The sequence below is a fragment of the Choloepus didactylus genome, chromosome 19 (assembly GCF_015220235.1).
Source record: "Choloepus didactylus isolate mChoDid1 chromosome 19, mChoDid1.pri, whole genome shotgun sequence".
Classification (NCBI taxonomy): Eukaryota; Metazoa; Chordata; class Mammalia; order Pilosa; family Megalonychidae; genus Choloepus; species Choloepus didactylus.
In genome coordinates this window covers 35611816-35627032 of record NC_051325.1, presented here as the reverse complement: position 1 = coordinate 35627032, position 15217 = coordinate 35611816, and the positions used below count along the sequence as shown (strand labels likewise).

At 40.8% G+C, this 15217-nt stretch overlaps 1 protein-coding gene across 4 annotated transcripts in view; it reads right to left on the bottom strand.

The window, feature by feature from the left end:
* The window catches only part of TM9SF4 (transmembrane 9 superfamily member 4), a 75621-nt gene that overhangs the window by 27392 nt on the left and 33012 nt on the right, over nt 1-15217 (bottom strand). For 2 of the 4 annotated variants that reach the window (XM_037812395.1, XM_037812393.1), the window contains one exon: nt 6838-6951. In XM_037812395.1, coding sequence (XP_037668323.1) covers nt 6838-6951 — 114 coding nt within the window. Of the gene's footprint in view, nt 1-6837; nt 6952-9590; nt 9694-15217 lie in introns of those variants that run through there. The other 2 variants (XM_037812394.1, XM_037812396.1) reach the window with 2 other exon arrangements.

Sequence of the window (15217 nt, the reverse complement as noted above, 5' to 3'; positions counted from 1 at the left end):
ATCATATATTCATTCAATGGCATATGCAGCCATCAAAAATGAAGATGATGAAGAAGAATGTTTAGGAAATGATGCAAGCACACAGAATATAGATCTGGAAATGATGACAGATGCTTCCTGAACAAACTCTACACATTAACCAGCATCCACCTCCCAATATACACAAGCATAATAAAGGCTTTGAGAAGTGCTGTAGTACAGAAACCTGGTTAACTTTCTTTAACCTAGTGCTACTATGCACTATGAGTATGCTGTAGTTTGGGAAATCTTGACCTAATGTTCTATGAAAGGAGCAGGCTACACAAATGCAGCAGAAACACAGGTATACTGTACATACACAGTAAAATCTTACAGATTTAACATTCATTAGTTTGATTACAGTCAACTCAAATATCTGGGTTAAAGTTAAAAGAGATTCAGGAGGAAGTCACAGACAACCCAAAACCCTAGATAAAATTGAACTAATCAGGAGGAGGGGCAAGATGGTGGCATAGAGAGGCGTGGAAGCTAAGCAGTCCCCCTGGAACAACTACAAAAAACCAGAAACAACTAGTAAATAATCCAGAATAACTGCGGGGGGACAAAGTAGACCATCCACTCATCATACACCAACCTGAATTGGGAGGAATGCCCGAGAACACAGCATAAAATCTGTAAGTAAAACCTGCGGAACCAGGTCGGGAGACCCCCTCCCCCATAGCCCAAGCTGCGGAGCCGCGTGGTGCCAGAGAGAAGTTCTCTCCCAGCAAGCGAATACAGCTCAGCTGAGCTCCAACTGCGGTTTTAAGTAGCGAGTGTGAACTGCTCACTACAGGTACACAGCCCCAAAAAACAGACAGAGGCTTTGGGTGACGACTGACCTTGGAGAGCCGGAGGGTCACCTTGACTGGGTCTGAAGGGGACTATCTGTTTCTTTTTTGGCTCAGTGGAGAAAGCCCCAGTCATTTTAAGTTTCCAGGGCTGTGACTCGGGGAAGGGCGGAGACAGCACAAGCAGAGAGCGAGACCATTGAAATGCTAATGACCTCCACCTGGGGGGTCTGTCTTCTCTAGGAGGAAAGGGGTGGGGCCCTTTCCATTCAGAACCAGACCCCAGAGTCTGGGGGAACACGGCCATACCTCCTCACACCAGCCAAGAATTATAGACTGACAGGTGCCACCTGCTGGGCAGAAAAGCACAGTGACCCGAGGCATCAAAGGGTGGAGCAATTTTCTAAGACACACCCTCAGGGAAACCAGATACTGAATATTTCTTCCCTCTGGGACCTGAGCCTGTTCTGGTCTGGGAAAACCTGATTTGGATAACCAAGGAAACCATGCCTAGACAACAGAAAATTACAACCTACACTAAGAAAAACAAAGTTATGGCCCAGTCAAAGGAACAAACGTACACTTCAACTGAGATACAGGAATTTAAACAACTAATGCTAAATCAGTTCAAGAAGTTTAGAGAAGATATTGCAAAAGAGATAGAGGCTGTAAAGGAAGCACTGGACATGTATACGGCAGAAATCAAAAGTTCAAAAACCTACTAGTAGAATCTATGGAAATGAAAGGCACAACACAAGAGATGAAAGACACAATGGAAACATACAACATCAGATCTCAAGAGACAGAAGAAAACACACAGGAACTGGAGAACAAAACACCTGAAAGCCTACACGCAAAGGAGCAGATGGAGAAAAGAATGAAAAAATATGAGCAACGTCTCCGGGAACTCAAGGATGAAACAAAGTACAGTAATGTACGTATCATTGGTGTCCCAGAAGGAGAAGAGAAGGGAAAGGGGGCAGAAGCAATAATAGAGGAAATAATTAATGAAAATTTCCCATCTCTTATGAAAGACATAAAATTACAGATCCAAGAAGCGCAGCGTACTCCAAACAGAAGAGATATGAATAGGTCTACGCCAAGACACTTAATAATCAGATTATCAAATGTCAAAGACAAAGAGAGAATCCTGAAAGCAGCAAGAGAAAAGCAATCCATTACATACAAAGGAAGCTTAATAAGACTATGTGCGGATCTCTCAGCAGAAACCATGGAGGCAAGAAGGAAGTGGTGTGATATATTTAAGATAATGAAAGAGAAAAACCCCCAACCAAGAATCCTGTATCCAGCAAAGCTGTCCTTCAAATATGAGGGAGAGCTCAAAATATTTTCTGACAAACAGACAATGAAAGACTTTGTGAACAAGACACCTGCCCTACAGGAAATACTAAAGGGAGCACTACAGGGTGATAGAAGACAGGAGTGTGTGGTTTGGAACACAATTTTGGGAGATGGTAGCACAACAATGTAAGTACACTGAACAAAGGTAACTATGAATACGGTTGAGAGAGGAAGGTGCGGAGCACGTGAGACACCACAAGAAAGGAGGAAAGATAACGACTGGGACTGTGTAACTTGGTGAAATCTAGAGTATTCAACAATTGTGATAAAATGTACAAATATGTTCTTTTACGAGGGAGAACAAGCAAATGTCAACCTTGCAAGGTGTTAAAAATGGGGAAGCATTGGGGGAGGGATGCAATCAGCATAAACTAGAGACTGTAACTAATAGAATCATTGTATTATGCTTCCTTTAATGTAACAAAGGTGATATACCAAGGTGAATGCAGATAAGAGGAGGGGATAGGAGAGGCATGTTAGACATTGGTGGTATTGTCTGATTCTTTATTCTACTTTGATTTAAGGTTATTTTTCCTTTTGCTGCTTCCTAGCTGTCATTTTCTTTTTTTCCCTCTTTCTTTTGCCTCTCTACCTTCTTTGACTCTCCCTCCTGCCTTATGGAAGTAATGTAGATGCTCTTATATAGATAGTGGTGAAGGTAGTGAACACATAAATGTATGACCATGCAGAAAACCTTCGAGTATTTACTTGGGATGGAATGTATGGTGAGTGAACAAAACCATATTAAAAAAAATGGGTCGATGACAAAACCTCGAGGGCAATATACTGAGTGAAATAAGCCAGACACATAAGGACAATTATTGCAGGGTCTCACTGATAGGAACTAATTACAATATGTAAACTCATAGACATGAAATATAAGGTACCAGGATATAGGACGAGGCTTAAGAATGGGGAGTGGTTGCTTAGTATGAGCAGAATGTTCAATTAGGATGAACTTAAATGTTTGGAAATGAACAGGGGTGTTGGTAGCAAGACGTGAGAATAACTAACAGCGCTGAATGGTGTGTGAATGAGGTGGAAAGGGGAAGCTCAGAGTCATATATGTCGCCAGAAGGAAAATTGGAGGTCAAAAGATGGAAATGTATAAAACTGAATCCTATGGTGGGCAACGTCCATGATCAACTGTACAAATACTAGAAATCACTTCATGAACCAGAACAAATGTATGACGATACAATTAGAAGTTAATAATAGAGGGGCATATAGGAAAGAACTATATACCTATTACAAACTATATACTACAGTTAGTAGTATTTCAACATTTTTTCATAAACAGTAACAAATGTACTATATCAATACTAGGAGTCAAAAATTGAGGGGGGTTGGTTAGGGATAGGGGAGGATTAGAGTTTCCTTTTCTTTTTTTCTTTTTTCATCTTTCACTTTATTTCTTGTCTGGAGTAATGAAAAGTTTCTAAAAATTGAACAAAAATTAAGTGTGATGGATGCACAGCTGTATGAGGGTACCCAGGGGCAAGTGATTGTACACTTTGGATCTTTGGATAATTGTATGGTATCTGAACAATCTCAATAAAAATGAAAAAAAAAAAAATTGAAGTAATCAAAATGCTGCAAAAAAATTAAAATCTAAATTAATTAAATTGATTAAAATTAGCTTTACTATATACGAACTATCAGCCACTCTTCACATATCATCTAAAAATGTAATTATTTTTTAGAATCCAGGGCCATACCCCTTATTTGAAGCCCTTGCATTGAAATTTTTCAGATTTTAGAAGGGTAATATGGTATACATATCATAGGTTTTCTAACACTCTCCAAGCGGGGTCTGGAGTACTCCATATGCAATGATTAAACAATGACTACACAGTCATACTCAATGAGCTAAATAAAATCAATAAAAGCCTTGTGTCAGTTCAGGTCAGGTCTTGCCTCCAAGTGAGCAAACACTTTGGATGCTGGACTGAGAAACTGAGGACCTCAACTAAGCATTTCATGAACTGCTTGGAAAAAATGGCCAAAAAGTTCTTGTCTGTTAGAACAGTTTTACTTTGTGTTTCTTTTCTCTGTCTTCTCTAAGTCTCTTTCTCTGGACAATCAGAAAATGTAACTCCACATTACAAAGAGACTGAATCCCACCTTTACTTTCCCCCCTGCTCTCTCTTTCCACCCAAGGTATCCCACTCTCACAGCCCCAGTGTGGCAGGACTGGAAGGCAGAGCCACCTCTGTCTCCGGATGCCACAAGCTCTGCTCTGGAGAGGGCTCTTGACCGAGTACGTGGGAGGAAGGGCACTGCAATAGCTAAAGAGATGGGGATTGGCACTAACCCTCTCTCTTCCTCATCATGTGACCTGGCAAGTCAGTTCCCTTCCCTGGGCATTACTTTCCTTAAAATGGAGATAATGCAGTATCTACCTCAGCGGGTTCTTAGGGGTCAGCCTGAGCAAATCCAGGCATACTGCCTGCCTTATAAATAACTCTCAATAAATGTGATATTAATTACTGTTTCTGCAAGTTACAAGTCTGACTGCCCCAAGGAAGAGAGGCACTCACAATAATGCATTTATTGGTTACTATGTAAACACAGTTTCTAATATTCATCAGACATATTTATCTCCTCTGCTAGGCTATGTACTAGGAACTGGTGCCACCACAGTGAACACGACTCGGTCCTTTTAGAGTTTGATTCATGACAGTTTTAATCTTTCCACAAATGCAGTATTTAAATTTTTAACCAATAAAGTGGTTGAGCCCCCGCTGGATAGTCAGAGTATTTAATGGCCCAAATGAGCATGAGATATAGTAATCTGTAATTCTGCTAATACCTAAAAAGTCATGGCAAACAAAGGGGCATGTACATGACAGCAAGTCACATGGATGGCTCTTTGTGACTTTCGTGCTTTCTGCTTCTCCTTTCCAACACTGTGATGCTCAAGACAGGGTAAAAACTCTTTTTCATGCAACCACATTGCTTTGCTTTTGCACATAACAATATGTGGTTTCTACTATCATAGTAATGAAGCAAGAAATGCATGTTTATTTTAGGAGCAGAATTTATTTTCGTAACTCTCTAAAGTTATGCTACTCCTTTCATAGAATCACTGAGAATCTGAAGAACTACTTAAAAATTTCAACTATTAATTACTTATTGAGTACTAATATGGTAGTTAAGAAGTCGGAGATTTACAGAAGGGTGAGAACACTGCCCAGAAAAAAAGATTATGAAAAATATACCAAAGCACTAGCAGTGGTTATATTTGGGTGATGGTGGAGGGGGTCCCTACAGCTGAGGGAAGGAACTCAGCTGGGAACCGTCGTATAAGGTCACACTCCCTCTCTGGGGCAGTCTGAATCCAATGCCCAGTCCATGCAGGGCTATGGAGAGATCCCATCCCTTTGCCCTCAATTTGGAACAACTGTGAAGAATGCCAGCCCCAGAGCTTCCAATGCACCTTTGTTGCAAGATAGCTGCTCAACTTCTCCCAATTCTGCCCAATCCTGCTTCCTTCATCAATGCTGACTCTGAGAGTCTCCCAAATAAATCTCCTGAACAAAAATCTCCACCTCAGAGTCCATTTCCTGGGAAACCTGACCCAAGATGACTTCCCCCACTCTGGGGTTTGAGAATGCCACCAGGGTCCATTGTTGCAGAGACATTAATCAAGGTGCCAGCCTGCCTACTGTCCCTGCTCAACCATATTTTATGCTAAGTGACTCCCTCCAACCTCCCACCCCTGCCACAGCTGACTGGCCCAAAGGTGGGCATCTAGCTTGAAAAGATGAGCTGGCCTAGTTGGATGGCTTCTCTCTGGACACTGAAGTAGAACAATGGTTCCCAAACTCTGATCATTGAAACACAACTTGCCCTATCTACTACTTACCTCGTAGTCTACTTGCCTTATCTACTTACCACATATTCTACAGTTTATTTGCATCTGATTCATTTTTTACTTAAATACTATTTATATATCTCCATTAAAAATGGAAAACCAACGACAGTCATGAAATCTAGAACTGATGTACCAGCTATATTTTCCTATATAAGAAAATAATTATTAAAATAAGTGAATCACTTAAAATCAACTCATTTGCCACCACTTAGCTACAGAACAGTCTGGCAACACTGAACTGGAGAATCCAGGGTGGTGGAAGTTAGAAGTGACAAGTCAAAGAGGCTATAATGAGCTGTGTATGAGCAGATGCTATGAGTTACGCAGAGAAGGCTGGTAACAGAGAGGAGGATGCAGCCAATGAAAGAGGGATGAAAGAGAGAGGCAGAAATACCAGAGGCATGTTAAGAGAGACAGAGACACAGACGAGATGGAGACAGACACATATACATACAGAGACAGAGAGTCAGAACATGGAGAGTAAAAGCAAACAAGAGAGAGACACACACACATGCACACACAGAGAGGAGGTAAAGAAAGAGCTAGAAACGGAGACTGAGCCAGAGACAGAGAAAGAAAGAGAGATGCGGGGAGAGATGGAGAGTCAGAGGCAAAGGTCCTGGAACTGCCGGGTTCCCCAGGGTACCCTACTTCTGCCCACACAGCATGCAGCAAACCCTCTTTTTTACAGGGTCCCACACTGGTTTTTATCCTCTGCAACCACAGGATGTACATGAACAGCTCACTACAGTCTTCCAGTCAGGCTCCAACAGTCAAGAACACACTTACCTTGATTTCTACAGGGTCGTTCTGATGGAAGTTGATTGGTGCAACCCCAGGGACATAGAAGGCGCTTGTTTCACATGTGAGAGAGAGAAGCAGCAGGGACCATGGCAAGCAATCCTACTTGGAAGAAGAGAGGCTCCAATTGGAATGGGGGAAAGGGGTAAAAATCATCCTGGGGCAGATAAAATCATACCATTTTCACGTCTGTCTTAACAGGCCCAGCCTAGTCCTCCCTCTGTGAAGCCTGGGCACTTGTAAGTGCTGCCTCCCAAATGTTCCCAAGAGTGCTACAAGATGCCAATTCTGCATTTTCAGAACTGAGCTACAAATTAAGTCAAGCAATTAACACCTGGGCAAAAGGAAAAACTAATTTAAGAGTCACAACTCCCCACTTTTGGATCAATAATTCTTTCAGCCATTTCATACTGTATCTCTCTGCAATGCAGCTAGCAAGAAATTAAACTCCACAGGCTCCACTAATTCTCCCTTTAAAAAAAAAAAAAAATTCAGTTTTATTGAGATATATATATAGGTAGGAACAAGTTCACAAAAATGTTGCTATATTACGTTATTTCTTGGGGTAGAGTAGGAACATGTTGGAAATAAAGTAGTTATTTTAGGTTAGTTGTCTTTTTCTTACTCCCTTGTTAAGTTTGAAATGTTTTTTTACTGCTTTTTTTTTATATAATTAAAAAAAAAGTTAATTAAAAAGAAAAAAATATGCAGAGCCGCCTTGAGGAGCTGGTGGAGAATTCAGGGGTGTTGGGCTTTCCCACCTCGATGGTTGCTGATGTGCTCACAGACATAGGGGACTGGTGGTTTGATGGGGTGAGCCCTCTATCACGGGACTTGCCCTTGGCAAGACTGTTGCTGCAAAGGAGAGGCTAGGCCTGCTTATAATTGTGCCTAAGAGCCTCCTCCCGAATGCCTCTTTGTTGCTCAGATGTGGCCCTCTCTCTCTAGCTAAGCCAACTTGGCAGGTGAACTCACTGCCCTCCCCCTTATGTGGGATCTGACACCCAGGGGAGTGAATCTCCCTGGCAACGTGAAACATGACTCCTGGGGAGGAATCTTGACTGGGCATCGTGGGATGGAGAACATCTTCTTGACCAAAAGGGGTGTGTGAAAGGAAATGAAATAAGATTCAGTGGCTGAGAGATTCCAAAAGGAGCCGAGAGGTCACTCTGGTGGGCACTCTTACGCACAATATAGACAACCCTTTTTAGGTTCTAATGAATTGAAATAGCTAGAGTAAATACCTGAAACTATCAAACTACAACCTGGAACCCATGAATCTTGAAGACGATGGTATAAAAATGCAGCTTATGAGGGGTGACAATGTGATTGGGAAAGCCATATGGACCACACTCTCCTTTGTCCAGTGTATAGATGAATGAGTAGAAAAATGGGTGCAAAAAAAAGGCAGCCAGTATTCTTTTTTACTTTAATTGTTCTTTTTCACTTTAATTTTTATTCTTATTATTTTAGTGTGTGTGGTAATGAAAATGTTCAAAAATTAATTTTGGTGATGAATGCACAACTATGTAATGGTACTGTGAACAAACTGAATGTACACTTTGTATGACTGCATGGTATGTGACTGTATGTCAATAAAAATGAATTAAAAAATTCAGTTTTATTGAGATACAGTCACATACCATACAATCAACCATAGTGTACAATCAACTGCTCACAGAAACATCAAAGTTGTGCATTCATCACCCCCATCAATTTTTGAACATTTTCCTTACACCAAAAAGAATAAAAATAAGAATAAAAAATAAAAGTAAATAAGAATATCCAAATAATTCCCCCAGTCCCACACTATTTTTCATTTAGTTTTTGTCCCCATTTTTCTACTCATCCATCCATACACTGGATAAACCTAGTGTGAGCCACAAGGTTTTCACAATCACACCGTCACCCCATGTAAGCTACATAGTTATATAATCGTCCTAAAGAATCACAGCTACTAGGTTGCAGTTAGATAGTTTCAGGTATTTGCTTCTAGCTATTCCAATTCACTAAAACCTAAAAAGGGATATCTGTATAGTACATAGAATGCCCTCCAGAGTGACTTCTTGACTCCATTTGAAATTTCTCAGCCATAGAAACTTTGTTTCATTTTGCATCCCCTTTTCGGTCAAAAAGATATTCTCAATCCCATGACGCCGGGTCCAGGCTCATCCCCAGGAGTCATATCTTGCATTGCCAGAGAGATTTACACCCCTGGGAGTCAGGTCCCACGTAGGGGAGAGGGCGGTGAATTCATCTGCCGAGAGAGAGAGGGCCACATCTGAGCAACAAAGAGGCACTCGGGGAGACAGGCACAACCACAAGTAGGCTTAGCCTCTCCCTTGCAGCAACAAGCTTCGTAAGAGCAAGCCCCAATATCAAGTGCTCGGCACACCAAATTGTCAGACCTCAATGTCTGTGAGAATATCAGTAATAACCCAGGTGGGGACATCCAGTATTTCTGCATTTTCCCCCAGCTCGTCAGAGGGGCCCTGCATATATATTCTTCTTTCTTTTTATAGCAGCAAGCTCGCTTTGTCAGGAAGCTCCTATTTTACCAATATATTAGCCTATAAGCCCTCTCCAAAACTGTACTGACCTCAACACCTCCTACTCTCCTCCTCACTGTCAACAGCCACACTGGCCTCTTTGCTGCCCTCTGATCATAGCAAGCCCTCTTCTATCCCTCAGAGCCTTTGCCTTTACTGTTCCCTCTACCAGAATGCCCTTCCCACAGACACCTGTTTTGCTCCTCTCATCCCCAATTTCATCCAGGTCTTTGTCAAACGTCGCTCCTCAGAGAAGTCTTCATTGATGACCTTCTATCAAACAACATCCTGGGAACTTCCATGACCCATTTCTCCATCTTCTTACTCTCTCCTTACTCTGCTTTATCTCTCTTCAGGGGCTTATCTATTTGCCATGTACAACATATATTTGTTTATTTGCATATTATCTGTCCCCTCCACTTGAATGTAAACTCAGTGGGAGCAGGGTCAGCCTCCTCAACGACATGAACAGTGCCTGGCACAGAGAAGACACTCAGTAAATATCTGCCTGCAGGGTAGTCGCCTGGGAATCAAAAGCAAGAAAGAACAATTTCTGCCTCAAGAAATTCTCCCCATCACTGCTGGCTGGCCAAAGTGTCTCTTTCCCTTTTTGAATAACAGATCTTTACCCCCTCAAGGAATTAGAAGAGGTACCTGATCCCCCGCCCTCAGCCTCATAGGAACAATCAACTTTTGTTGCCCTCACACCTGAACCACCAACTGAACTGCGCTTCTGCATCTACCTTTTCTCTCTACTTTACTGCTGCTGCTGTATTTGACCTTCATTTCCTCCCTCCCAGAAAACGTCACAGCCTCCTCTGCAGCACCTCCACCATCAAACTATCACACACACACACACTGAGATGATTCTTTCTGAATCCCAGTTTTAAAGGGCATCAGAATCACCAAGTGGGCTTGTCAAAAATGTAGAATTATCTGCATTTTTACCTGGACCATAAGTTGAGAAAATACAGTTTTAAAAGTATAAAGTTCTGAGCTCACTATACTTTTTATGTATACATACTTGGTCAAAGTCTTAAAAGCAATATGTTCATAGAGCTTTTCCACTGATTTGTTGTGAACTTCTATAAGTATCTGCCACTTGATCAGTTACGATGTTCACTAAAATATGAAATAGTTGGACCCCAATAAAAACTAAAAAATTGTTAAGACAGCTGTATTGTATATTGTATTTGGTAATCAGGAGCTCAGCAGAATTAGGAGTGAGAGCAGGAAGAAATGACAAGACTAAAAGGTACAAAATTGCCTCATGGGGAAGGATTCAGTATAGAAAGAGGTATTTTTTTCCTCTCTCTTTTTTAACCTTTTATTTTGAAACAGATTTAGATTTACAAAAGAATTGCAAAAATTGTAGAGTTTCCATATACACTTAACCCAGCTTCCCTTAGTGTTAACATCTTACGCAACACGAGTGAGTAAGGCTTTTATAAAATGACTAGCCAATCAAGATGGCGAAGTGAGACGCTTCAGGGCTCTGTTCCCCACCAGAAGCTTTGAACAATAAACAAGGACTGGCAGAAACATCTTTCTCAAAGCTCCAGAAAACAATTAAAAGACCATGCTAAGTTTCAGTGGCTGAGAGATTTCAATAGAGTCGAGAGGTCATTCTGGAGGTTATTCTAATGCATTATGTAGATACCCTTTTAGTTTTAAGTGTATTAGAACAGCCAGAAAGAAATACCTGAAACTGTTGAACTGTAATCCAGCAGCCTTGATTCTTGAAGATGTGTGTATAACTATATAGCTTTTACGGTGTGACTGTGTAATTGTAAAAACCTTGTGATTGGCACTCCCTTTATCCACTGTATGGGCAGACAAGTAAGAAAATAAAGACAAAAAATAAATAATACGGGGGGATAAGTGTTATGGGAAGTTTTGGGTGTTCTTTTTATATTTATTCTTATTCTTATTTTTATTTTTTTGTGGAGTAATGAAAATGTTAAAAATTGATTGTGGTGATAAATGCACAACTACATGATGATACTAAGAACCACTGACTGTACACTTCAGATGATTATCTGGTATGTGAATATATCTCAATAAAACTGCATTTAAAAAAAAGACTGTGCTAAGAGAGCAAGTGCCAAATCAAGAAAAGGCTGCTTAAAAGCAGTAGGACTTCATGGTGCCCTGGCTGGCCCCTCCTCTACCCCACATGCCCATGATCCCAAGGTGGATCCCTGGTCTCAGTTCCAGAGGGAGCAAAGTAACCTTTGTGCAGATACTGGGAGTATGTATGTCTGGCCCAAACTGTCTAGTGGTGACCTAAGGGACTTGCCATTCCAGAACTTGCCCTGTGTGTAGAAAGTAGCTCATTGAGCTTTCCAGCACTGTGGGAGAACAGTCCAGTCATGCTGCCTGGGGCAAAGGATTGCTGGCTGTAGAACATACAGTGTCCAGGACCAAAGAAATGATTTCCTGGGGAAGATGGGACATTTGGAACCAGGTAAACGGGTGAATTCCTAGGGCCATGCACACATGTCCAAGATAAGACACATGCATGGAAAGGACCAGAGGCCTCTATGCCTTGGCCTGGAGCTATTCCCTAAACTCACTGTATGGATAAGCCCTGAAGGAGGGCACCCGGACAGGTCAGTCTGCAAAGACTAGAAAGTTGTTCTCTGTTTTTCCATTTTTTGCTCGCCCCTTGCATTCAAGGAAAGCTATGTCATCATAACCCTAGCCAAATACAAGTTTAAGGAACTGACACCTCAGAGTCTAAATTCCAGTGGTAATACATTAAAATATCAAAATCTCCAGCTTTCAACAAAAGGTTACAAAACATACAAAGAAACAGAAAATGAAGGCCCCAGGCAAAAGAGAAGATTAAAGTATCAGAAACCATCAATGAAAAGAAGAGACCTGGAACATACAAGACAAAGACTTTTTTAAAAATGGTCCTAAAAATGATTTAAGTGCTAAAGGAAAACATGGACAAAGAACTAAAGGAAATCCAGAAAATGATAGATGAGCACTAAGAGAAGAATATCAACAGAGATATGGAAATTATCAAAAGGAACCAAACACAGGTGAAGACCACAGTAGCAGAAATTAAAAATTCCCCAGCGGGTTTCAACCACAGACTGGTGCTGGCAGAAGAAAGAACCAGTGAACCTGAAGATAAGACAATTGAAATCATTCCATCTGAGAAGCAGAAAGAACAAAAAAAAGTGAACAAGAGCCTGAGGAACTTGTGGGATACCCTCAAATGTACCAACACATGCATTGTGGGATCCACAGAAAGAGAAGAAAGAAAGGGGGCAAAGAGAATATTGAAAGAAATAATGGCTGAAAACTTCTCAAATTTAATGAAAGAGATATACATCCAAAATGTTCAACAAATACCAAACCGGATAAACTCAAATAGACCCATGCTGCAGCATATTTTAATCAAACTGTCGACTGCCAAAGCTAAAGAGAAAATTCTGAAAGCTGCAAGAAAGAAGCAATGTGGCACCTACAAGGAGCCTCAATAAGATTAAATGCCGATTTCTCTCATCAGTAGCCATGATGCAAGAAAGCAGTAGGATGACAATATTTAAAGTGCTGAAAGCAAGAAAGTGCCAACCAAGAATTCTGTATCTGGCAGAACAATCTTACAAAAAGGAGGTAGAGATTAAGACATTTCCAGAAATATTAGAGTTGAGGGAGTTAGTCACCACTAGACTGGCCCTACAAGAGATGCTTAAAAAGAACAATAGACAACAGATCAAAGTCACGTGACAAAATAAAGCTCTCTGCTAAGAGTAACAAATTGGGTAAATACAAATGCCAGTATTATTGTATTTTTGGTTTGTAACTCCACTCTTTACTTCCTACAGAATCTAAAAGTCAAATGCATAAAAAGTAACAATAAATCAGTGGTTTTGGACCCATACTGTATAAACATGTTATCTATGACAAGAACTATATAAAGGTGGGAGGACAGAGGGATATAGGAACATAGTTTATATATACTATTAAAGTTAAGTTGGTATCAAACAAATGAGACTGTTACAGATTTAGGATGCTAAATTTAAGCTTTATGGTAACTATAAAGTCAATATCAGAGAATATGCAAGCTCACAGAGAAAGAAATTAAAGAGTACAGGTTGCAGGGGTTGGGGGGAGCAGGGGCAATGGGGAGTTAATGCATAATTGGCACATTACTCTACACATAATGGGTATAAGGTTTCCGTTTGGGAAGCTGAAAAAGTTTTAGTAATGGAAGGTGGTAAAGGTACCACAATATTATGAGTGGGATTAATCTCATCGAATGGTATGCTTGGGAGTGGTTGAAACGGGAAAGTTTATGTTGTATATTTGTTCCCAGAATTAGAAAGAAAAAAAGAACAAAAGAGACAATGACAATTAAATGAAATACATGATTTTGGATGGGATCTAGTAAGGCAGGAGAAAAGGCTCAAAGGGACTTTATTGGGACATAGGAAAAAATTGGAATAAAGACTGTAAGCTATATCAATGTTAAATTTCTTGAACTTGATAACTGGTTACATAAGTGAATATTTTGTTCTTAGGAATTGTACATGGCAGTATTAAGTGTTCAGGGAACATATATATAAAATCAACACTCAAGAGTTCAGAAGATGTATTGATGTATAGACAGACAGACTGACAGAAGAATCAATAGAATAATATGGCACATGTGGCAAAATGTTAAAATTGGTGGATCTGCGAATGTCCTTCAACAGATGAGTGGATGAATAAAGTGTGGTATATACACACGATGGAATACTACACGGCAGTAAGAAGGAACGATCTCGTGAAACATATGACAGCATGGATGAACCTTGAAGACATAATGCTGAGCGAAATAGGCCAGGCACAAAAAGAGAAATATTATATGCTACCACTAATGTGAACTTTGAAAAATGTAAAACAAATGGTTTATAATGTGGAATGTAGGGGAACTAGCAATGGAGAGCAATTAAGGAAGGGGGAACAATAATCCAAGAAGAACAGATTAGCTATTTAACGTTCTGGGGATGCCCAGGAATGACTATGGTCTGTTAATTTCTGATGGATATAGTAGGAGCAAGTTCACAGAAATGTTGCTATATTAGGTAACTTTCTTGGGGTAAAGTAGGAACATGTTGGAAGTTAAGCAGTTATCCTAGGTTAGTTGTCCTTTTCTTACTCCCTTGTTATGGTCTCTTTGAAATGTTCTTTTATTGTATGTTTGTTTTCTTTTTAACTTTTTTTTGCATACAGTTGATTCAAAAAAGAAGGGAAAGTTAAAAAAAAAAAAAAAAAGAAAAACAAGCTAAAAAAAAAGATGTAGTGCCCCCTTGAGGAGCCTGTGGAGAATGCAGGGGTATTCGCCTACCCCACCTCCATGGTTGCTAACATGACCACAGACATAGGGGACTGGTGGTTTGATGGGTTGAGCCCTCTACCACAGGTTTTACCCTTGGGAAGACGGTTGCTGCAAAGGAGAGGCTAGGCCTCCCTATGGTTGTGCCTAAGAGCCTCCTCCCGAATGCCTCTTTGTTGCTCAGATGTGGCCCTCTCTCTCTGGCTAAGCCAACTTGAAAGGTGAAATCACTGCCCTCCCCCCTACGTGGGATCAGACACCCAGGGGAGTGAATCTCCCTGGCAACGTGGAATATGACTCCCGGGGAGGAATGTAGACCTGGTATCGTGGGACGGAGAACATCTTCTTGACCAAAAGGGGGATGTGAAAGGAAATGAAATAAGCTTCAGTGGCAGAGAGATTCCAAAAGGAGCCGAGAGGTCACTCTGGTGGGCACTCTTATGCACACTTTAGACAACCCTTTTTAGGTTCTAAAGAATTGGGG